Below are 23,253 nucleotides of genomic sequence, written 5' to 3'. Positions count from 1 at the left end.
TTTGAAGTCTTGACACTTTTTGTGATACCTTTTGCAAATTTATTATTTTTGTTAGATGTTAAGCCCCTCCACTCGTTAACAACATGATCAAATCAATTGTGAAAAACTTAGTTAGCGAGCATATGTCGTTGTTGAGCCAACCCATGTGGACAGGCACGTGAGCGCCGCTTCGGTTAGCTGGCACATAATGCGCTGAATAGGAGCTCCCTTCCTGTAGTGCCTAATGGAGTGCAATTGTTACAACACACACACCCCCGGGGAGTAGGTTTAAGTACTTGACCGGCCCATCTAGGTGGGTACTGTTGAACTCCTCCAATTTTGTGAAATTTCTAGAAGATTCCATTTTTCACATGAATCTTTTCATCATTATTTTTATTTTTGATCTTCATTTTACATTTAATTGTTTTAAATTTTACAATTGATGAACTTTTTAAAATTTGTGAACATTTTCTAAATTCATAAAATAATTGGGAACATTTTCTCAAATTTTCACAGTCATTATTTCAAATCCATAAACCTTATTTGCAAATTTGTGAACACTTTGGCAAAATATTTAGTTCATCAAAATTAGCTAAAGTATTGACAATAGGACACACATGGCGCATCAGACCGGTAGCAAAAGTCAAGTGAAAAAAGTGAGAGTCAAGTGAAAAAAATCAGACGAGAGCCTGGGCGAGCTAGTTAATGGGTCCGCCCATTCGTAGAGAAATATATCAAAATATATACTATGAAATTCTTATGATTAGATTCATCATGAAAAGAATTTTCATTTTTTTACTATTTGGGATGTCGATATTTTTTGCTCTAAATTTGGTCAAAGTTATAGAAAATTGACTTCCCAAAAAATAATACCCCTTATATTTTGGTACTGATGGAATATTTAGTTTGGCAGGTGGGGGAGATGATGTGTGTTTTATTTTATTTATAAATATGGTCATCGGTGGGCCTTTCGTGGTGTGATTATGAGTTATCCGCTACCAACCTATATTTATGTGAGGAAATTTCTAGGTCGGCGCCTGCATGTACTATGCTACAAAATCACATGGTGGCACTTCTTTTCTAGGTAGTGGGAGGGTGCCCGGAATTTCCATGTTTTCATAGATTGATTGCTGCTGATCAATTTAAAAAACTGTTGGCCCAGTTAAAATCATAAAACAAACTCAAAATTGAATACCTCAATAGAATGAAAGCGTGTCAAAATTAGCGAACATAGTGAATTAAAAGAATTGAGTGGGAAAGCTCCTTGAGAAATTGTTGACCCGGTCAAAATTGAGTAGTCCAATTCTTAATTGAAAACCTCAATTAATTATGAGCCATAAAAATTAGGAAGCATAAAAGAATTGAATGAGAGAGTTTTGATAAATAGTTGACCCAGTCAAAATCAATTTTTCTTGAAGTACCGGTGCTTATTTGTAGATGGTAAATGCTTAATTAGGCATCTCCCTTATAGTGATAATCAACGTCAATTTTTTGTTATATTCTAGCATTTTTTGTTTTACATTATTCTTTTTTATCAACTATTAAAAGTTCATGAGCATTTTTAAGAAACCCATGAACATTTTTCAAATTAGTGAATGATTTTCGTACTTATAAATTTTTTGTAAATCATGAAGATTTTTTGAAAATTCACAATCATTTTTTCAAATTCCTAACATTTTTTCAAATTCGAAAACATTCTTGAAATGCATGAGATTTTCGAAAAATCTGGAAAATAATTTTACTTATTTTTTGTAAATTAACCAAAATATCTACTGATTTTTCCCTTAGACAGCTAACCATAGCAAAAGCCAAGAGAATAAAAAATAAAGCAAACGAGAGCCTGGGCAAGAGAGTTATTTATCCGGCCCATGTTGCTATACATGTGTCATATGCCCACAATATGACACATCAGGCGCTGAATACGAAAGTCCTATTGCCAAGCTCAAATACTCGCATATAAACAGTAAAATCAAAAACATATTTAAAAACTCAAAAATTCGAATTTTGTGTGTGGTAAATTTTGACAAATGTTTTGTACGCTTACTCCCTCCGGTCCTTTTTAGTCTACATATGAAAGGCGTGGCAAAAAGAACAAAATCAGCACTCCAAAATGTTTTCAAAACTAGCATTTTTGGAACAACGAATTTTTTGCATGACTTCCAGAATGTCATTTCATGCTAAAATTTTGCAAGCACACAAACATTTACTCAAGTTTACCACAGACAATCATATTTTTTAAAAAAATACTACTTTTTATTTTCCTATTCACAAGGGACCATTTGAGCTCCGTAGTAGATACTCCATGTCCCGCCGAAAAAGACAATACAATTACACCGACCAGTCGAAACCTCCTAGCCTTCTCCCCCGTCACGCGTAGCGTGAGCGGGCTGGCTTGTTAGCCTAAGATTAGTCGCTATTGGTTTGCTCGCCGTAGATTTTCTTCGGCTTTTTCCTTCATTTTTTTTGTTTTATGTTTCTTCTTCGGTTCTTTTGGCTTTTCACAAGTTTTTCCCTTTTTCCAATGACTTCAGTTTTATTTTTTTTCACCGTTTTTCTATGTTTCTTTCTCTGTTTTCTTCCCTTTTTTTCCTTGTTTCTCAATGGTTTCCTTTGTTTCTTTCTTCAATTTTTTGTTTCTTTGACTCTTTTTCTGTTCTACAATGTTTTTCTCTTGTTTTCTTATATCTCTTTTCTCTTTGGTTTATGTTCGTTGGTTTATCCTTTTTGTTTTAGAGAAAAAATTTACATTTCGTTATACATTTTACATTTTTTGTACGTGTGAAGAACATATTTTAATTCACATTTAACAGTTTTTTAATACGAGATTAACATTTTTTTCAAGTAGATGTTTTGATTTCTTTTGTTTTCGTACACATTATACATTTTTGGTATACATCTAATCATTTTTAATATAATTTTTACATTTTTCATATATATGGTTAATAATTTTTCAAATATATGTTTTCAAATCTATTTTTTGTACACATCATACATACTTAACATTTTATATATACAAGTTTAACATAATATAAGTACATGATTAACATTTTTGAACATATATTTTTGGAAGTCTACTTTTTCCATACACTTTATATTTAAAAATTATACACCAGCAAGAAATTTATATCAGATGTTTAACATTTTCCAAAAGAATATGATTAACAATTTTGAAAACATAGTTTTTTGATATCTACTTTTTAATACACATTGTACATTATTTGTATTATTTTTTTGTAAATACGTTTTTTGTAAACATTGAAAACATTTTTTCTATACACGTTTAATATTTTTCAATTGTATGATTAAAAAGTTTCAAACATTTATATAAATTGGTTTTTGCAACATATATATTTAGAATATTTGGAAGTATAAAAAAATGTAAAAAAAACAAAAACGTAAGGAAAAAGGAAAAAACGAGGCAGTTGCCTCCCATGCGTTCGGTTGGCTCATTTATGAAGGCGCCTGGTAGCGCGGGTTCAAGTTGGACGGGCCCATTCACGAGCTCCTTCAGGCAAGAGCTGACTCTGTCTCACTTCAAGGGGGGGGAAGAGGCTTGGCTAAAGCAAGGGCAAATGAGCCAGCTAACTCTGCCCGTGAACGATGTTTTCTTTCTTTTCAGTTTTTTGTCTGTTTTTCAACATAAAAACGGATGTTATTTTTTTAGGATCTGGTTATTTAAAAAACGTAATAAAAAGTTGAAAAAATAAATATAGTAAAATTGTCTATTAAAACATTATTATATATTAAAATTTTGCCTCCGGTTTTAATCATTTAGTCGTTTTTCTATTAATCTTTGGTTCCTTTTTCACCTGTTTCTGCAGTTTTTCCTTTTCTGTTATACCTCCAGTTATAATTTGTTTTTAACCTGATTTCTTTGTTTCTCTCCCGGTTTTCATAGATTTTTGTTTTCTTCCCTTTTTTATTGTTTCTGAGTTGTTACCTTCGTTTATTTCTCCAGTTTTTTGTTTCTTTTTCTTTTCTACATTGTTTTTCCCATGTTTCCGTTTCCTCGACAGCTTTCTCTTTTTTTTTTGTAAATGTGAACGAAAAATATAATACACGTTTATCCTCTTTGATATGGCATTAACATTTTTTCAAATAAATATTTTGATTTCTATTGTTTTTATAGACATTATACATTTTCTATATACATCTAAAAAATCATATATATGTTTTGATGTCTAATTAACATTTTTTCCAAATATATGTTTTGATGTCAAATTTATTGGTACACATCGCACATTTTTTGTTATGGACCGATACAATATTTAATATATATCTAGTTTTTTAATTCATACAAGTTTAACATAATCTAAATACATGATTAACATTTTTAAGTATATGTTTTTGCATACCTACACTTCCATACACATTATCAATTTTTATATACATGAGAAACATTTTTATATTACGTGTTTAACCTTTTCAAATACATGATTAAATTTTTTAAATATTATTGTTTTATGTCTACTCTTTTCTATACACATTGTGCATTATTTGTATACATTGTAAACACTTTCTCTATACACATTTAATATTTTTCGCATGCATGATTAATTTTTTTCAAACATTTATGTAAAGATTTTATTTCAACATATATATTTAGAATATTTGGAAGTATAAACAAGAGTAAAAAAAGAAAACAAAAAACGTAAAAAAAAAATGAGGCAGTGGCCTCCTGCGCGTTGGGCTAGCTCATTTAGGAAGGCTCCTGGTGGCGTTTGCGCTAGTTGGACCGTCCCCTTCGCAAGGTCCTTCCGGCAAGAGCTGGACTCTGTCTCGCTTCAAGGGAGACAAAGTCACCCCTTAGGTGCGCACAGGGCAAATGGAGGAGGCTTGGCTAAAGCCAGGGCAAATGAGCCATGGATTTTTTTTATTTTTTTTGTCTCTTCTGTTTCTGTCTGTTTTTCACCTAGAAAATGGCTTTTACTCTATTTTTTATGATCTGTTTATTTGAAACACGTAATGAAATGTGAAAAAAAATATTTTAGAAAATTGTTGAATACGTGTTTATAATTTGTTGAATATTATAAAAATCTAACCATATTTGTAAAAGTGCTTAGTTGTATTAAAAAATGTTCAATGTATACATAAAATATGTTCATCTCATATGCAAGAAAACTCTGTAGTGTCTTTTTGAAAGATATGCACTGTGTACAACTAAATGTCCGTTGTATATTTTTAAAAAGGTTCTCCATTTATTGAAAAATATTTCACCAGGTATTGCAAAAAAATAAAAATAAACTGTTCAAAAATAAAAAATAAAAACGGAAGTAAAACCCAGACCTGACAAAAGAAAAGTAAAAGATGTGTCTAGGGCATATCTAGATGTGCTCTAGTTATTGCACATCTAAGTGAGTGAATCAAGTATAAAGAGAAAAAGAAAAAAGAGAGAAAATATTTACACGAATCTCAATGTAAGATCAATGACATATGACTTAGATGTGCAATACTTATGGCACATCTAGATGTGCTTTAGCAAAACTGAAAAATAAAATAAAAATGAAACAGAAACAGCCAGACCAGGCTATCTGGAAGAGTCTTTAGCGATGCCTCGATTATATGATGCACGTCGACGTTATATAGGATTCAACCAACCAGTCTACATGCAACCCATTACCGCATCCTACTTGCAACCCACTACTGTTAGGTGCTCACGCGTCACCAAAAGCGACCCATTATTCTATTTTGTGCTTTTGTTTACAGATTTTCCATATATATTTACACTTGAAGAAGCATAGCATGCATGCCACATGTGTGACATGAATAATGGAATAATTTCCATTTCCGTGTATATTGCGAAAGTAGATATTATATTCTGTAGCTACCCACGAGAATTGGTCCACTCAATATGTACATCCAAGAAATTAAGATGTTTAATGCAAAACCTGTTTTTCACATTGTTTTGTTTAAATATTTATTGCGATAGTTGTTCGTATTGCATACTTCCTCCCTTTCAAATCAACTCAAGCTTTAGCTTTGTCCTAAGCTATTCTTTTTAGATTTGACTGAGTCCATAAAAGAATATATCAACATAACCCCAAATAAGTATCATCAACAGATAAAAATAATTTAATGTTTATGTATAAGAGGTAAGTCAATAAAGGTTGCTTTCTTTCGTTCTCATCTAGCCGTTATAATTCTTAGAACCTGGCACCAGTGCGACCCTTTTAAGCTGCAAATGGGCTGTCCCGAATCACAACTTGTTTGTTCTTTTTGTGCACTTCAAGTTACATACCAATATGCACAAATTGGGATCGAATGATCTCTTGAAAGGCCCTCCTTTGCATCTCAATGCCTTTTGGAAAGCAGTTTCTTTTTGGCATAGAATTCTGAATTATCGGAGAATTGTCCTTTGGTGGAAAGTTAAGGATGCACTCTCTAACTAGGTAAATTTCACATACAAAATTACACATCATATATATGGTGGCCACAACAAATCTTGCCAAGAAAAGAGACAGAAGAAGTCGTGATGCGATGAAAACCAGGACACACTTTGTATCTTGTATATAGAATAATATATGTTGTTAACAAAGTTGCTTGGTGGAGCAATCTTTTTGTTATTGTTTTTGACAATTGCTTGGTGGAGCAACCTATGACCATTAGCTGTTACAAACTGCCCTCTCAAGCAATCCTGCTGGAGAAAAAAGAAGTACCTGCCTTGCCCAGATCATGGCAAGCAAGCACATATCCATCAACAGAATATACTATATATGTTCAAAACCAAGCAACCTTTTGTACAAGAAAGGGACCGTGCCCTATAGTTCCTAACCCAACAATGTTTATACAATTATGTCTTGAAAGAATCAGTGTTGCTGTATCCTAATCTTCTTTGGTTTGTACACTGCAATGCATCAGCTACGATGAGCTGCTGCTGTGTCCTACAGTAGTGAGATTGTTCCCGAACCCAACGCCGAACCATCTTCGGGTCGCGTCGTGGAGCAGAGTGTCGTTCACCTCGCAAAACTTCTTCGTCCAGCCGACCGGCTCGACCGCCTCGAAACCGAGGCCGGGGGTCCGGTCCTTGGACTGAAGGTTCACCGGGTCGGTCCAGTCCGCCACGTACGTCGACACCCGGCGCCTGAACTTGACCTTGAACTCCTCCCAAGCTTGGTACTTGTAGTGGTTCACGCGGACCCGCTTGCTCCACTCGACCCGGAACCCGGGCCGGAGCGTGAAGTGATGGATCGAGTTGAGCAGCGTGTCGTCCGCCGCGTCGAGCCGGAGCAACGACTTGTGCCGCTCCTCGGCTCGCCTCCGGCACGTGTAGCCTTGGGTGACCCCTTCTTTCGGGTTCGCGCTATGACCGGAAGGTCCAAAATCGGCGCACCTCATCGACACCCGGCCCACGTCCGGCTCGACCGATGATACGATCGACCGGAGCATGGATTCGGTGGGGGCCTCCGACTGGTTCCATCTCGGGGAGAAGATGAACTCGTCGACGTCGACGAAGGCCACCCACTCGCACCAATCTCGGAGCGCTGCGGCGCCGTGGGAGAACCCGGCCTCCTGGGCCTTGGCCCACGGCCATGTCACGGTGGTGATGTTGTACCCGGCTGAATTGAGCTGGTGGACCTGGTCTGCCAGGTCGTCCTCGCTCCCGTTGTCGTAGAGGTAGAACCGGTCCACGCCTATGGCCGCGTGGTACACCACCCACTCCGGCAGGAACTTGGCCACGTCGCGGACCATGGTGCAGGCGCAGATCAGCTTCCTCTCCGGCGCCGGCGTCGATGACGAGCCAGAGCGCGGCGGGCTGTAGACGGCCAGGGACGGGAGGGGATCCTCGCCGGCGGCGGCGAGCGTGACGCGGAGCTCCTGCGATGCGGCGGTCGACGGCGGAGGCGGGCACCGGAAGACCTGCTGCGCCGACGTGGCCGCGGGGAGCGAGGCCACGACGGCGTCACCGGCGCCGGCACCCCCGCGGCGGTAGTACACGCACCGGATATCAGAGGCCGCGCGGTTCACGCCTTGCCGCGGGTTGACTCCCTTGCCGAAGACGAGCACGTCGCCGCCGTGGACCACCGCGGACTCGTACACCAGCCGGCTGCTCCACCTCAGAATCTCGGGGGATTTGCCACCACTGGTGGCGGTACTAACCTTCGACGACGACGACGACGACGAGATCACGAGCCGTGGCGCGCGGAGCCGCCTCTGCCTGCGCGCCGGCACGGGCACGACGCAGAGGTACGCGCGGCGTCCGGACGCCGGCAGCTTCCCGAGCGCGCGCGCCGGGGACGACGCTCCGCGGCCGAACGCGCACGTCGCGTTCCCACCGTCGTCGTGGGCGCCGGGGCGGAGCAGGACGAGCACCTCCCAGTCCGGCAGCAGCACGGCCTCAGTATCCAACGGCGGCGGCCTCGACTTCCGGCCGGCTGCGGGCGTGGCGGTCGCAGTAGTCCCTTTGACGGCGCCGAGGCGGACGTGCAGCCGGCGGGGCGGCACGAGCTGGAGCGCGCGCGCGGGCGCGGCGAGCACGCCGGCGGGGTCGACGCGGCTGAAGCAGAGGACCGCGGCGAGCGACATGGCGACGGCGGCGGCGGCGATCAGCAAGCGGCACCGCGCCACGGCGTGCCGCCGGCGCGCGTGCAGCTGCATGGCCGCCAGCGTCGGCCGCGGCGGCGACGACGGGATAAGGGACGATCGACGGACGCGCCAGCTACCGCGGCAGCAACAGAGCAAAAAACGAACGGACTCTTCCGGCCGGTAGTCAGAGGCCGTTCCCCTCGGGTTATATACGTGGCGTTGACTCTTCCGGAGGGCGCCGTCCGGCGGCGATAGTTTGAGTTGGAAGCGGTTGATTAGTTTAGGAAAGCTCGACTAAGCCTACGTAATTATAGCAACAAACGCTGCGATGGAAACGAGATAAGACGTAGATAAAGGAGGAAACTCAACCAAGTTTTCAGAGTCCTCCGCGACGACACTCTGTTTTGAAAAAAATTGCAATTGCCTATTTATTTTATACAAGCTCCTCTAAAAAATGTTTATCTACATGCTTTTCCCTTTAAAAATGTTATTTTCAAGCTGCATACCTTTTTACGGGCTGAATAAAAATATATCCATTTGTGTGAGTAGGGGACAGGGAGTGCGTTGAAAAATTTACAAGCTGCTTCTTGTACTCTTCTTCATCGTTTCAATCATTTTTCAGCTGATCTAGATGTTGGCTTTGTCGCCTGGGGATTGGTTCTTGGATCACTCACACCATTTAGAGTATAAAATAGTTTAATAACACATGTCTTTGAGTGACTCTACACAAAAGATATAGCATCAAAAGTATGGTAATGGTACCTGGCGAACGTTCGCTGTAAGGGGTGGCAAGCGAACCATCCTTGCTGACAGTTTTAGCTATAAAACGAGATCAAATGACGGCAGTTTTAAACAAAAATTCCCTTCTCGGGAAGAAACTGCCACCTCTCCCCACTCCCTCACAGGTAAAACTCCAGGGAATCGTTCGCAACTGCCATCCTTCTTTGCAAATGTTCGCCATCTAAGGGTGTCCTAAAAGTAACAACAATAAGATTGCTCCCATCACCGATATGTTGAGAATATGTTGGAGTTGCTTAAATAATCCACTATCAGCATAATTGTTGAATCTGGTTGAAGTAGTTTGAATTACAATATTACCGTATTATTTTACGACTCTACAATTCAAAACGGAGTCCTTTGATTTTATAATTCTGCTTAATGGAATCTCCATTTGCACGATTCCGCGAGTAAAGATTATATGATATGCAATCCTACCATCAGGGCTCCAAATCTGACGATTCCGACTATCTTGATTTGGCTTGATGCAAATATTCTGGTCATCTCACACGCACCCATCCTCCACCGGCATGTCTTTGGCTCGGTCACTGGGTTGTACAAGAGGCCTTGATTTACTGGTGGGAGCTTTTAGTTTACCCCATCTTGGCTCATTGGCTAGATCTTCATTTGTTCGTTGCTTTGGCCCCTTTACGGTGGTGTTTAATAATGGCTCCCCTGCCTTCGATGGTGCGTGCGCCGATAGATCCAGTGGCACGTGTGAGTAGACATGTAGGCCTTCATTTCCCATCACTTTGGTCCTTTCGACGTGTTGGCGGCGGTGCTCAATATGGTCTCTTCCCACCCATTCTTTATCATCGGCCGTGTTTGCACTGCTGAACCTATCGACGAGATCAAGTGGGTAGATTTTCCTTTTCATCTGTGGAAGCATAAGGAGTTTGACTGTGTGTTTGTTGGAGCCGGTGGTGCTTCAGCGCATTAGTGCCAAATTGGTTATTCCATTGGCTCGGGCGGATGTCTAGTGTGATTGACCCCACGTCGACGTTGCCATCACTTTGTGTTTGACTGCATAGATGCTACTTTCTCGTCCGTCGGCAGTGCAGAACCCTAGGGTCGGCAACATCAGCACGCCATCGGGTATGTGCAAGGCCAAGGATAGGCAGGATCATGATTTTGAATCGAATCGGAACTTCAATGGTAGGATCACAAATCATAGAATCTTAACTATAAAAATCATAGAAACCTATATTCTATTACAATTAGAGCGGTTAGTATGGATCATAATGTGATAGCATCGTATCATAGAATCACCGATTCTGACAACGTGCCGAGATGGCGATGTTGGATTACTCCCAGAGGACTAATTATATTTTTATTTTTCTTTCAGGTATTTTCTTGAAACGTTGGTGTTCGATCAATATGGAGGTTCGCCTCTTATATAGAGAAAAAATAAACCTTTTTTCCCCCTCATCTCTCATATGCACAAGCAATTGTACGTCCTACGCCGCGACTAGATTAAGAGCCAGTCTTTGTATACACTTTAACAATGTCACACGAAAAGGGGACGAGGACATTTCTAGGAAATTTCCTGTTCTCCATGATCATCACACAACAAGGAGCAGCTAGTACGACTAGTCGTCGGAACGGACCGGAATGGTCAGAGTCTGGGAGCTAGATATGCAAAATCCTTTTTGTGGAACGAGTATCTATACGCATGACCGAGGTATGTATGATTGCGGCCCCGTGTTGCTTGCCTGTCTACACGGGCACACGGGCAGGCAAATTGAAACGGGTGACGTCGACGGCTCGGTCGAAAGCAACGGTGCCTGCGTACGCACACCCGTCCCGTATATATGCGAATTGGTGAGGTGAAAACGACTTTGTTTGTCACATTTCTTCGTGCGACGAAGTCGATGGACGGTATTATCTTGAGGGATATGACCTTGCGTTTTTTGCCCGGTCGAGAAAATTGGGCGGTCAATTCTCCCTTGTCGGCCGCGCCTATCGCCCATACGCATATACTGTGCTGGCAAGTGACATGTCCAAGTTTTTTTTCATGAGGGAAATTGACATGTCCAAGTGGCATGTTTGGGTGTACATATGAGGCGTGAAGAGGCCGAGAAGTTTCATTCGGATAGATAGATACGATGTTACTTGGCGTCATGTCCGCCGTCCAATCGAGCATGGCCGATCCTTGGCCTGAGAGCTACGTGCCGGCCTGTAGACGTTGCGTCGATCACAGGACGCTCGATCGAGATCGGTTGCCATGATTCAAGCTTGTGTCCAATCGATCAGACCCGGAGATGGTCAAAAGGCCCTCTCCCCGTTGCACGACCGGCGTGGGATAGAATAGATCGACGGCCGATAAGCCGGCTCCGATCGATCGTGCGGTTCTCGCGTGACCACGTTGACGGGTCAGGCACTCTCAGCAGAAGCAGAAGAAAAATGGTGACAGATGAGGCACGCTGGCTGCCGAGTCTGGGACGGTACGTAGACCGAGGCTGAGCCACCGAGGTGATCATGCAGTTGGAGTTGATTAGAGTTTTATGTTAGCTTTGAGAGGAAAGGTCCGTCGTTACCTTTCTAGCTGGCTATGGCTCCCGACCCGCGATGGACGCCGCGTTGACCGATTATATCTGAATATTGAAACCGCATGCACATCTCGCTCGATCAATCTAGGAAACCGTGCGTTTTGTATCAAAATGAAATTTTTTTTGAGGAAAGGCCATCATGGCTAGCTTTATTGCATATTAATCAGATTTACATCATCCAAGAGTTTGGGGATAACACAATCAGGAGGATCGTTAACCCAACTCCTACTAAGCTTATTACAAAAAGAATAATTTGCTAGCACATGAGCTACTTGGTTCGTTTCACGACCATAATGCGTAAAGCTAACCTTCCCAATCAGCGATGCCACTTCCACGCACTCCGCGAAGATCACTGCTGCCACATCCCACCATCTATTTTGGCCTGAGCACTGTTCAATCACCGTTGTCGAGTCTGATTCAGCTACCACTCTAGGGAACCCCAAGGAATTTGCAAGCACAAGTCCATCCCTCATCGCTTGAGCTTCAGAAGATACCACATCAGCAACATAGGGTAAGAATTTACATTGGGCTGCCAGGAAATTCCCTTTCTCATCTCTGATCACAGCAGCTGTTGCCCCCGGCCTCTCATTCTCAAAATATGCTGCATCAACATTCACCTTTACAAACTTCGGATCAGGTTTCAGCCATCTCTGTATATGGTTATCTCGGGGTTTTTTATTTGCCTCCTGAAAATTATTTGCGATAGCCATTACAGACATTGACCATCTGGGGGGTAGAGGAGGTGTACCATTATGTGTCGACTCACGACGGATCCACCATAGGTACCACCCCCCACAGCTATCACCTGTTTGACGTCCAAGCCCGGCTTAAGAGCGAGAGGTCGATCATCCATCAGTAGCAGATTTTCCAGGACCACCGAACCTGATCGCTGCCCCACCATAGCCTGTTCAACAATTTCTATTACCCCCAAGTTTCTCCATAGTTCCTTCGCATGAGTACAACCGAATAGAAGATGTTTAATATCTTCAGCCGCTCCATGACATATTGGGCACCCGTCTTCACTTCCAACATGTCTATTAACTAGAATCGATTTTAGAGGGATTATTCCATGTAACGCCCGCCAACAGAATATTGAAACTTTACGTGGGATCGTAAGTTTCCAAAGTTTCCTCCAAATCTCCGGAGTTTCAGAGCCCGCTGGAACCCCTGATCTATTTGCATGTGCCCTGAAAGATCGATTCCACTGAACTGTATAAGCTGATCGAACCGTGAAGATGCCATTACGTTCAGGGTGCCATGCAATAAAGTCCTCAAAAGAGCTAGTATTAATTGGAATCTGCAGTATCCTTTGAACATCAACTGGGTTAAAAATAGATCTTAACAGCTCTTCATCCCATGTTCCTTCATAAGGATCCAACAGTTCGCTCACCTTAGTTAGGACAGATTGACCCCGGCTTGAGATTATCTTATGGTCTGGACTTGCTGGTACCCATGGATCCTGCCAAATGTTTACTTTCTCTCCAGTACCAATGCGCCATATGTACCCAATCTTGAAGGTCTCCAGTCCCTTCATCAAACTCTGCCAAGTGAACGAAGCCCCATTTTTAAGTGTTGCATGGAGTAAATCAACATTTGGATAATATTTAGCTTTTAACACCCGAGCGCAAAGGGAATCAGGATTATTATTTAGGCGCCAACATTGCTTTGAAAGCATTGCCAAGTTAAAAGAGTACAGGTCCCTGAAACCCATTCCACCTTCATTTTTAGGGTAGCACATTTTCCACCACGTGTACCAATGCATCCTTTTATGATCCTCATCATCTCCCCACCAAAACTCCGCAATCATGTCTGTGATCTCCTTGCATATCCCTTTAGGAATACTCAATACCGACATTGCAAAAACTGGTATTGCTTGGGCAATAGATTTAATAAGTATCTCTTCCCTCCTGTGGAAAGCTGTTTTTCAATCCATCCTTTTAGCCTTTCCTTGATTCTTTCACAGAAATGTCTAAAGCAATCACTTCGGTCTGCACCCACCATAGCAGGCAATCCAAGATACTTATCGGATAATGCTTCAGTATCAATATTAAGGATTTGGCAAATTTCAGTTCTGGACACAGCCGAAGTGTTTGGGCTAAAAAAGACACTTGATTTGTTTAAACTCACCACCTGTCCCGAACTTTGGCAATAGGTATATAGAGCATGCTGTAAGGAAGCTGCATTTAAGGTATCTGCTATCATTAGAATCAAAGAATCGTCAGCAAATAAGAGATGTGATACTGACGGTGCATTTCTGCACACTTTGATTCCTTCAATGCCACCAGCTTCTTCTTCATACTACAGTAAACTAGAAAGACCTTTCGCACATAATAGGAACAAGTATGGGGAGATAGGGTCTCCCTGCCTTAAACCCTTGGTGGGAACAACATCTTCTGTCTCTTGAGAATTAAATCTTACTTTGTACTTAACAGAAGTCACATATGCCATCATCATATCTATCCAGTGTTCATGAAAACCCGGGGCGGTCATCATATCATGCAAGAATGACCATTCAACTCTATCATAAGCTTTGTGCATGTCCAATTTTACGGCACAAAGACCATTACCAGCTCTCTTATTCTTGATCTTATGCACACATTCATAAGCAATTAAAATGTTATCAGTAATCATCCGTCCTGGTACAAAAGCGCTCTGTGTGGGAGAGATAATCTCCGGCAGGATATTCTTCAAACGCAAGGCTAACATCTTAGAGATGATTTTATAGAGAACATTACAAAGGCTTATAGGACGAAATTGACTCACCAGCTCAGGTGTTTCAACTTTCGGGATCATCACAATGACAGTATTATTCCAGTCATCAGGTATCTTTCTGGAGTTGATTGCTTGCAGCACTTCATTCGATATATCCTGACCAATGATGTGCCAGAACTTCTTGAAAAAGATAGCATGGATACCATCCGGGCCAGGGGCTTTCAGATCCCCTATACTAAACACTGCCTTTTTAACATCCTCTGCCGAAAAAGGAGCCAAAAGAAAGTCATTCATTTGGGTGGTGACCTTGGTCTGCACTTTTTCCAATAAGCTGGGATTTGTATGCTGCACTTCAGATGTAAAGAGGGTCGAAAAGTAGTCATGAATATGGTAATTCAACTCTGGAATACCCTCGATCAGACTTCCTCCTTCATCTTTCAGTTTCTTGACATAGTTTCTTTTCCTCCTAGCAGATGCAAAGGCTTGAAAAAACTTTGTATTTCGATCACCACAAGACAGCCATGTTGCCCTTGAACGCTGCATAGTCTGTATCTCTTCAATTTCTAGTAGGTATTCGACCAGCTCCGCTAGCTCCTTTCGCTTTGTGTCAGACTCATCATCCATCGGACCAGCCATCACGTTTTCCAACTCCTTTTGAGCTTGTCGTAATCTTTTCTTGGGCTTCTTCAGCACCCGCTGATCCCAATCATGAAATTTAGCATGCATCAAATTTAACTTTGCAGCTATACCAGACAAGCCCGGCGTTTCCTCCACTTCCGCCCAAGCTTCCGTGACAAGATTACAGAAATCTTTCTCGCGAAACCATCTCGCTTCAAACCTCCTCGGGCACGCTCTCCCACTACTGTTCCCCATACCGTCATAGTAATCTGTGTTAACCAAGAGCGGCCGGTGATCTGAATGGTTGTATTCTAGGTTTTCCAATGCCGCGTGAGGGAATAGAGCCTCCCATGCATCATTAATAAGACCTCTGTCTAGTCTCTCACGTATTCTTCCTCTTCGCCAAGTAAACTTATCCCCAAGAAAACCTAGATCATGAAGCTGACAGTCCTCTATAGCATTCTGGAAAGCTTGCATATATTGCGTAGGACGAGGGTTACCCCCCTCTTTTTCATGCACAACCTGAATCTCATTGAGATCACCTATCAAGAGCTAGGGGAGGTTATTATTTTGATGGAGCTGTCTCATCCGGCTCCATGTTAGATGTTTGTTTGCCCACTTAAACTCTCCATACATACCAGTCAGTCTCCATGACACATTATTGCTGTCCTCAATCCTTACATCAATAAACATCGCATCAAGGGCCAGTTTATGGACCTTCACATTATTATTCCAGAAGAGGATCAAACCTCCTTTCCTTCCATCACTCATGCAGACGAATTTCTGATCCATTTTCAGTCTTCTTCGTAAACCCTCAGCCGGATAGCTATCGAGGTGAGTCTTCGACAAGAACATCACATCGGGGAGGTATCTTTGCTGGACATCCAGCAAAGCTCGAACCGCCGGGGCGTTCCCAAGCCCCCGGCAGTTCCAAGCTATGATTTTCATTGCATCCGGACATCCTCCTCGCGGGAGGACGCCGATATCTCATGAGTTTTAGCACCATCAGAGTTGTCTACTGCACCACCATCCACAATCCTCAGTTTCTTCCTATTGAGGTTCTTTTGAGGTGTGATGGCCTTCTCCTCCTTATTCTCCCCCGAACTATGTTTTTCAAATCAATCCACAAGATCAGTCACCACCGAGGGCTTTGGCAGTGCCTGCCCTTCCACCGGGATTAATGCAAGAGTTGAGATTGGCCCCAACTTTTCTGCCAAAGAATCAGATGCTGAACGCTTACCCAACAGATTCATAGAAGTTGACCCCCCTCCATTCCTGCGTTTTCATGATCTGTCACAATCCTCTCTGTAGTGTTAACCTATGAATCCAATTTTTGGGTCCCTCCATTAAACAGAGCATTATGGCGCCAGCTGGTCGTCATGTTCATGTTCATAGCGCCTGTGGTAGGGATATGCTCACCTCTGCCACGGCCCCTTCCAAAACCATCCCCGGTTCTTCCAGCACCACCTCTACCTCTTCCCGTATTCCGTCCATTACCACGGCCTCTCCCTCGGCCTCTACCACCGTCTGCTAGCAGGAAATCTCCCCACTCAAGCTTGGAAACATCATGTTCCCCTGTACCACACTCTTGGTACCAGTGTCCCATTAGACCACACTGCCCACAGAAAATCGGTAGCTTCTCATATTGCACTTGGTAATAGTCTGTGACTTCTTGTTTTGTGATCCCAACAAACCGAATCAGCTTCTTTGTGACATCGAGTTCCACTCTGACCCGAACAAATTCGCCTGCAAAACCTGCCGGAAGAGTAGTCTGAATCTCTACAATCTTTCCCATCTTCCTACACATCCCTTTGATTGCTGCAGGTATAAGATAATTATCAGGCAACTTCAAGATTCTCGCCCAGACCACTATTTTGTTAAGTGCCATAGATGTTGGATTCGTAAACCCATCATATTCTGCGATCAGGAGCCCATGGTCGCGGAACAGCCATGGTCCCATGTTCATCGCCGTGTTCCAATCACCCAGACAGCCAAACTGTACCGTGAACAGGTTATCTTCAATCCTACGCCAACGTGGTTCCTTTGCCGGATTCCAAGCAGATCTCATATCAGAGTACAGAGCGGATGGACTGAACCACTTATCTGTGTGGACTTTCGCAATCGCCAGCCACTTTGCCGCCACTTGATCCTCCTGGAATTCCTCCTCCCAGACGAAATTATCCTCTTCGTCCTCCTGCAGGTCCAAGCGCTTGAGGAGATCCTCGATCGGTTCCCTCCTTTGGCGCGATCCGCCTGCCTCCTCCTGAGATGCCATCTCGAGCTTACCCGAGGAACCCTAACCCTAAAAGGGTAGATCAACACCCCCGTACCCCTGGGAGACCTCGACCAGGGATGAGCCCTGAGCGGAGGTGATCACGAGGGCAGGTGGAGATAGTTTACTCTCGGCGTTCTTGCCGCCGGAGGAACCCAAAACCCTAACGGGGAAAATCCTAACGAGGATTTGGATCAAAATGGAATTAATCAGGGAAAGGAATGGGAATGTTCCACTGGTCAGATCGAGCACTAGTCGACGCTAAACTACTATCCACATGGTGGCCCGTGTCGGTGTGTGCATGCCGTCGGACTTTGACCTCCTCTACTCCTCTTGACCCGAAAAAGCTCCCATCTTAGGCCATCTTCGAGCGGACCCGCAAACCTTCGGTCCGACCGCGAAAGCCATTAACATCGATGTATATCAGTCCGTGGAACGGTTCAGACGCAATTTTTTCTTGTAAATCAGAGACAAAAATGAAGGAGATTTGCAGGAGACCGGACCGCTTCCAAACCCGCTTCTGACCATCCTGGCCCTCCAAAAAACCCTCTCCCTCCCGGAGCGCTTTCGCCTGGTGCCACCTGCCCGCATTCATGAAGCTTTAGAGCGCGCCGCGCTTCGCATTGAAGATGGCTCAGGATGGACACGACCTCTCACTGCCTCTGCCATTGAAAAGGCTCGTCGGCCCAGGGCGCCGCTCACTGCACGCCCGGCTGAACAAATCTCCTCGCCGCTTTCATACATCCCCATTAATCCCACGTAGAAACCGAGAAACCTACTCTGGCCACACATCCGTTCATAAGCGGTCCGACATTAAATGCAATGCCGGCCGTGCTCCTACCGTCTGCACTCTATTTAAACTAGGGTTGACGCTGGCCAAGCTCCCGTCCACGCTCTATTTAAACGAGGGCAGACGCCTGCCAAGAATCACACCCCTCCGTTGCTCCCCCAATCTCCTCCTCCACCACTCTTCCGATGGCTTCCGAAGATCAGTTCTCCGGCGTACAAGCCGGCTAGGTGGCCCGCCGGATACGAGCGAGGCAGCTCGCTGCTCCACCTCTCGAGCCTCACCCGACGGAGCAAGTTCCAGTCCCAAGCCGTCGCGTGGTTCAGCAACTCGCCGCTCCAAGCCCACTCGATGAGGACTGGCCAGTTGCTCGACGCCGGCACGACGTGGAGCACAACGGCACGAGCGTCATCGCTGTCGTCGATGACCGTGCATCCCGTGCCTGCAACCGTGCATCCCGTGCCTGCGACCGGACCTCCCGTGCATGCGACCGCGCCATGCAGACATAGGCAAAAGCCAGGTGCGCAGAACGCGTTTGCAGATGTTCCTTTTCTTTACTGTTGGTTTAGTGCAATTCCCAATCTCCGGTGAGCGGCGTATAATCGTGGAAGATGGCAAGTATGATTTTCGGTATAATTATTTTATACTGATCATTTTGCGCACAAATTGTCTTTCCATTGTACCGGATTATAGTTTTTATTGATAAATGTTGGACTGAGATGCATCTGGCTGTCTTTTTAAAAGCAAAATCCTCCGCATCGTGGAATGTAGCTTCCACCACGTCCGACTATGGTGTATCAGGTAAATGAGCGCTACATCACCATAACAAGTGGGTCCATCATGTCAGAATGCCGCGGATGTAGTCCAGAGAGATGAATTGTACTTGCAAAATCTAGTTAAAAGTGTCACTGGAAACTTGTTGGGCATGCGGCAAACATATATCTTGCTAAAACGGGAATCTCGAAACACAAAATAACATTGTCAAACTCATCATCACAATTTTCCCTTTTTATGAAACTGCAGTGGAATATTCATACGCGACTAAAGAGCATGCACGTTAATTGGTGGTCTTAGTAGTGGTGTATTATGATTAAGTTATTTCAGTAGAACACCTGTCTTTATCCACTAAGTTATACCAAGCTCTGAGCCGATCGCTAGAAGAATCTGTGCTTTTTTGCGATGGGAGTGAAAGCATCTCTCCCAATGAAGCAAAGTTTCTATTAGATAAAAAAGTACCACACAATCACTTGGTTAATCCAGTGACAGTGTGGTGAATGCACGCATGGACACATGCAGGTGCGTGTGCGTCGGCCGTCGGGTCAGCACAAGGCAGCCTACGTGCAAAAGCAGAATCCGCCCATTATTTTAGATGTGTCATATAACCACCAAAACATGTATGTTGGCCAATATAAAATAACCTAAAAATAATCGTAAGTAAACGCTTTCTCACCAATATAAAAGCAAAATATAAAACAATGATGAATGCAATAATGAAAAAAATTCGATCAATCAATCATTAGAGTAAATAAAACTAAGCATATCTCCTCCCATCCTTCTCTATTGGTCTCCTGGAGGAAAAAGTCACACAACCAGGAGAATTATTTAGTGTGTTTAGTATCTGATTGTGTGCTGTAACTGGTAGTTAAGTAAACAAATTTAGGGTTGGATGATGATGATTTGGCTCTAGAGCTGGCGAGGTCGTTGTCAGCGCCGACCATTTTGGAGTCAAAGGTGTGCATGCATGTCCTCGTATTGCTGGGCTAGCTCTCACCTACCGGCAGGCACATAAAACGTTCTCATTAAGCGTAACAACGATATAATTAGTCTGCTTGTAAAACATGTTCCATTATGCATTCATGCTTACCTTGATTAGTAGTACTATTTTTTTTGAACATGATTAGTAGTACTATTATGTACTCCCTTCGTTCCTAAATATAAGTCTTTGTAGAGATTCAAATATAGACTATATACGAAGTAAAATGAGTGAATCTACACTCTAAAACATGTCTATATAAATCAATATGTAGTCCATATTGAAATGTCTAAAAAGACTTGTATTTAGAAACAGAGGGAGTAGCATGTATGGGTAATTGTTGTTCATTTTAGAATCTCTGAAATGTCTTATATTTAGAAATGGAGGGAGTATTTACAATATGGAACATATATAATGCTTTCGTGGGAAGAAGGGCGTGACAAGTATATATGCTTGGGTTTATACCTGGCCTGTGCGCTTGGGCAATGCATGCATGATGGACCACGTATTGTTCCAACAGCGTGCTCTTCAGGAACAGGATGTTCCTGGCCGTTGAAAAGACACATCTGATCTTGTCCGTCTCTCTTAAACTTGATGCGCCATGTTTCTTCAGGTCATTCTGGATCATGTGCCACGCTTTTTATTTTTACTTTTCGGGTGACTGTGCCACACGGTTCTCGAAGCATCCCCGGAGAAGACCGGCGCCACCGCCTCCACGAACCTGCACGCACACGTCGTGCGTCCTAATTAATTTCCATACGACATGATGAAATGAATCAATTCCATCCGCAAAAAAAAGAGAGAGAAATGAATCAGTTCTGTTGATGGTGAGCTACACGCTGCACGGCCGGCCAGTGCACGTCGGAGCACCCTGCAGCGTCCGTCCAGCCACGTCCGTTCAGCCCCAGCCGCGAGATCTCTCCAACCCGTGATGTATTTGTTCGTTGAAAATGCACTCGCCATTTGGTCTGCTTGGTACTGGAACAGCAACAGCCGTCACTCGTAATTTAACGTGTGCCACACGAATGACGGCAGCCGGGTTCAGTTAGTCCGACCACAGTAAACCCACAAAATAGTAGGTGACCAAAGTTCAGTCAGAACCCCTCTTTGCTTTCTTCGTCTTAGAGTTCGGAACTGTATGTAGCTAAAAAGAATGTATGAATGTACCCCGAAAAAAGAATCATCACTTCATGCGATTCATAGCATGGCGTCATCTCTTCTTCAAGTGTCGATACGCAATTAGGCTTTGGAGAGCAATCATCGACAAGCTTGGTTTGCCTCACGTCAATAACTTCGAGTGGCAGCTTCGACTCCGTCAAGCAATGGTGGGATAATCAGACTGACAACCGCAATTCAAACTGGCATGCCATGGCATTCCTCACCATACTTGTCTCATGGACTGTGTGGAACGAGCGGAACGCTAGGGTTTTCCGCCAAAAATATGCCCCGCCGCCTATTCTACTTACACTCATTATCGACGAGGCCAAATTATGGATCACAGCCGGCGTCAAGAAACTAGGGAATGTTATTTTGTGTGAGTAATTATCATGCCGTTTTGTGGGCTGTCTTGCAAAACTGTAAACTCTTTTCTCTCCTTATTTAATGAATGAGGCAAATTTTTTGTCTCCGTTTTGAAGAAAAAAAGCATGGCGGCACACAGTCCACCTGACATGGCAACTCTGCAGCGGCGCGTGCCTGTGATCTGAAAGAAGAGGGAATGGCCGAGTTGCAAGGATAAAAATGGCTGGTGATCTGACTTTGACCCGCATCCAGACTCCGCGGCGTGCGGTCGTCGTAGAAAAGAATGGTCCGAACTCGGGAGCACCTAGTCCGACGCACGCAGAGTCTGTGGATGCAAAATTGCCGCCGTGCGTGGGTTTCGGTCATATACGGGCAGGCAAAATAAGGACCGGGGACGTGGACCGATCGATCGAAAGCAACCGCGCGTAATACCTGTCACCTTCCAAAGGGGAATACATTAAAAAAAATGAACACCTGTCACGATGTACTGTATATATTTGGATTTTCCACGGTGAAAACGATCGATCGACCAGCTTGTCAAAATAATCAGCTCGAAATGAAGAAAAACCGTCACAAAAATCGACATCGAGTGAGCATACACTACTAGAAAAAAAGCTATTAGCAGCACGGGTACCCGCGTTACTAGTATCGCGCTACAGCTAATAGTTAGTAGTAGCGTGGATAGACCCACGCTAGTAGTAGCGTGTGTGACACCCGCGCTACTGCTATTACAGAACCGCGCTACTACTAACGAAGTAGTAGTAGCGTGCTTATAATACCAGCGCTACTTAGTATCCTAAATACTAGAAGCGCTCAATTTGTTCCCACGCCACTACTAACTATTTAGGATTTAAAAAAATAAAATCAACCAATTCCATTTTATGCATACAATTCTGAGAAACAATAGTGATGGAAAAATGTCACTATCACACAGTTGCCATATTCCTTATTCCTGATTCTACTATCACACAGTTGCCATATCTGCTATCACACAGTTTCTCATTCTACATGTCCTCACTCCAATAGTAAGAAAAATGAAAAGGAAAAATAGAGCTAATCTGCCATTGAAATGTCCTTATTCTTGAGTAATATTCAATGGAACGGTGCAATTGCACTACAGTCTCATGGATTCACTCTGCCACTTCAACATCTCATTATCCTGCAGCGATAGAAATGAGCTTCAGCAAGGCATATAGATATAATGAATAAATGGAGAGGAAGCATAATCTCAGACGATACAGGAGAAAAGGACTAAGATTCTGATACAATGCGAATATGCACTATAAGTACACATATATTTCAGTTACAAAAAATATTTCAGCTTGGGAATGTAGTGTATAAATCAGACTAAATAGATAACACTACCGAAGCTTAAATTTTAAATGTGCAGTTTAAGTACGAGCACCTACCAACTGAATATAGCTAGCTAGCATAAATGTCAATTGGCGCATGATTTTTCTTAGTGCATTTGCACTAGGAAACTAGTCCTAACATATCAATATTTTGATCAGCATTATCCTATAGACCCTGTGTAGCAGAGTTGATGATCTTATTATCCTACAGACCCATCACTCAAGTGCATAACTAACAGTAGTAACCATCAACAGTACAGACGTATGTAATAACATTACTAACTCAAAGAAGATGCTAGGGGTTCGTTAAGAATGCTAAATATCTCTAAGTTACCAAAGCTAGTGAGAATGATCTCAAATTTGTAAACCCACTTCATTTATCTTGTTCCGACTTGTGAATGGTGACTGAA

At 43.4% G+C, this 23,253-nt stretch overlaps 1 protein-coding gene across 1 annotated transcript; it reads right to left on the bottom strand.

The window, feature by feature from the left end:
* Positions 1 to 6,673: 6,673 nt before the first annotated feature.
* On the bottom strand, positions 6,674 to 8,729 carry LOC125520590 (glycosyltransferase family 92 protein RCOM_0530710-like). The gene has a single exon (XM_048685544.1). It carries the CDS (start codon positions 8,572 to 8,574, stop codon positions 6,838 to 6,840), a length of 1,737 nt encoding a protein of 578 aa, XP_048541501.1. The 5' UTR covers positions 8,575 to 8,729; the 3' UTR covers positions 6,674 to 6,837.
* Positions 8,730 to 23,253: the final 14,524 nt, after the last annotated feature.

The sequence above is a fragment of the Triticum urartu genome, chromosome 7, assembly GCF_003073215.2.
Source record: "Triticum urartu cultivar G1812 chromosome 7, Tu2.1, whole genome shotgun sequence".
Taxonomy (NCBI): domain Eukaryota; kingdom Viridiplantae; phylum Streptophyta; class Magnoliopsida; order Poales; family Poaceae; genus Triticum; species Triticum urartu.
The sequence above is the reverse complement of the archived record's forward strand: the minus strand, read 5'-3'. Positions and strand labels throughout refer to the sequence as shown.

Coding starts and splice junctions, on each gene's coding strand:
- LOC125520590 (XM_048685544.1), bottom strand. CDS start 8,574: ATGCAGCTGCACGCGCGCCGGCGGCACGCCGTGGCGCGGTGCCGCTTG.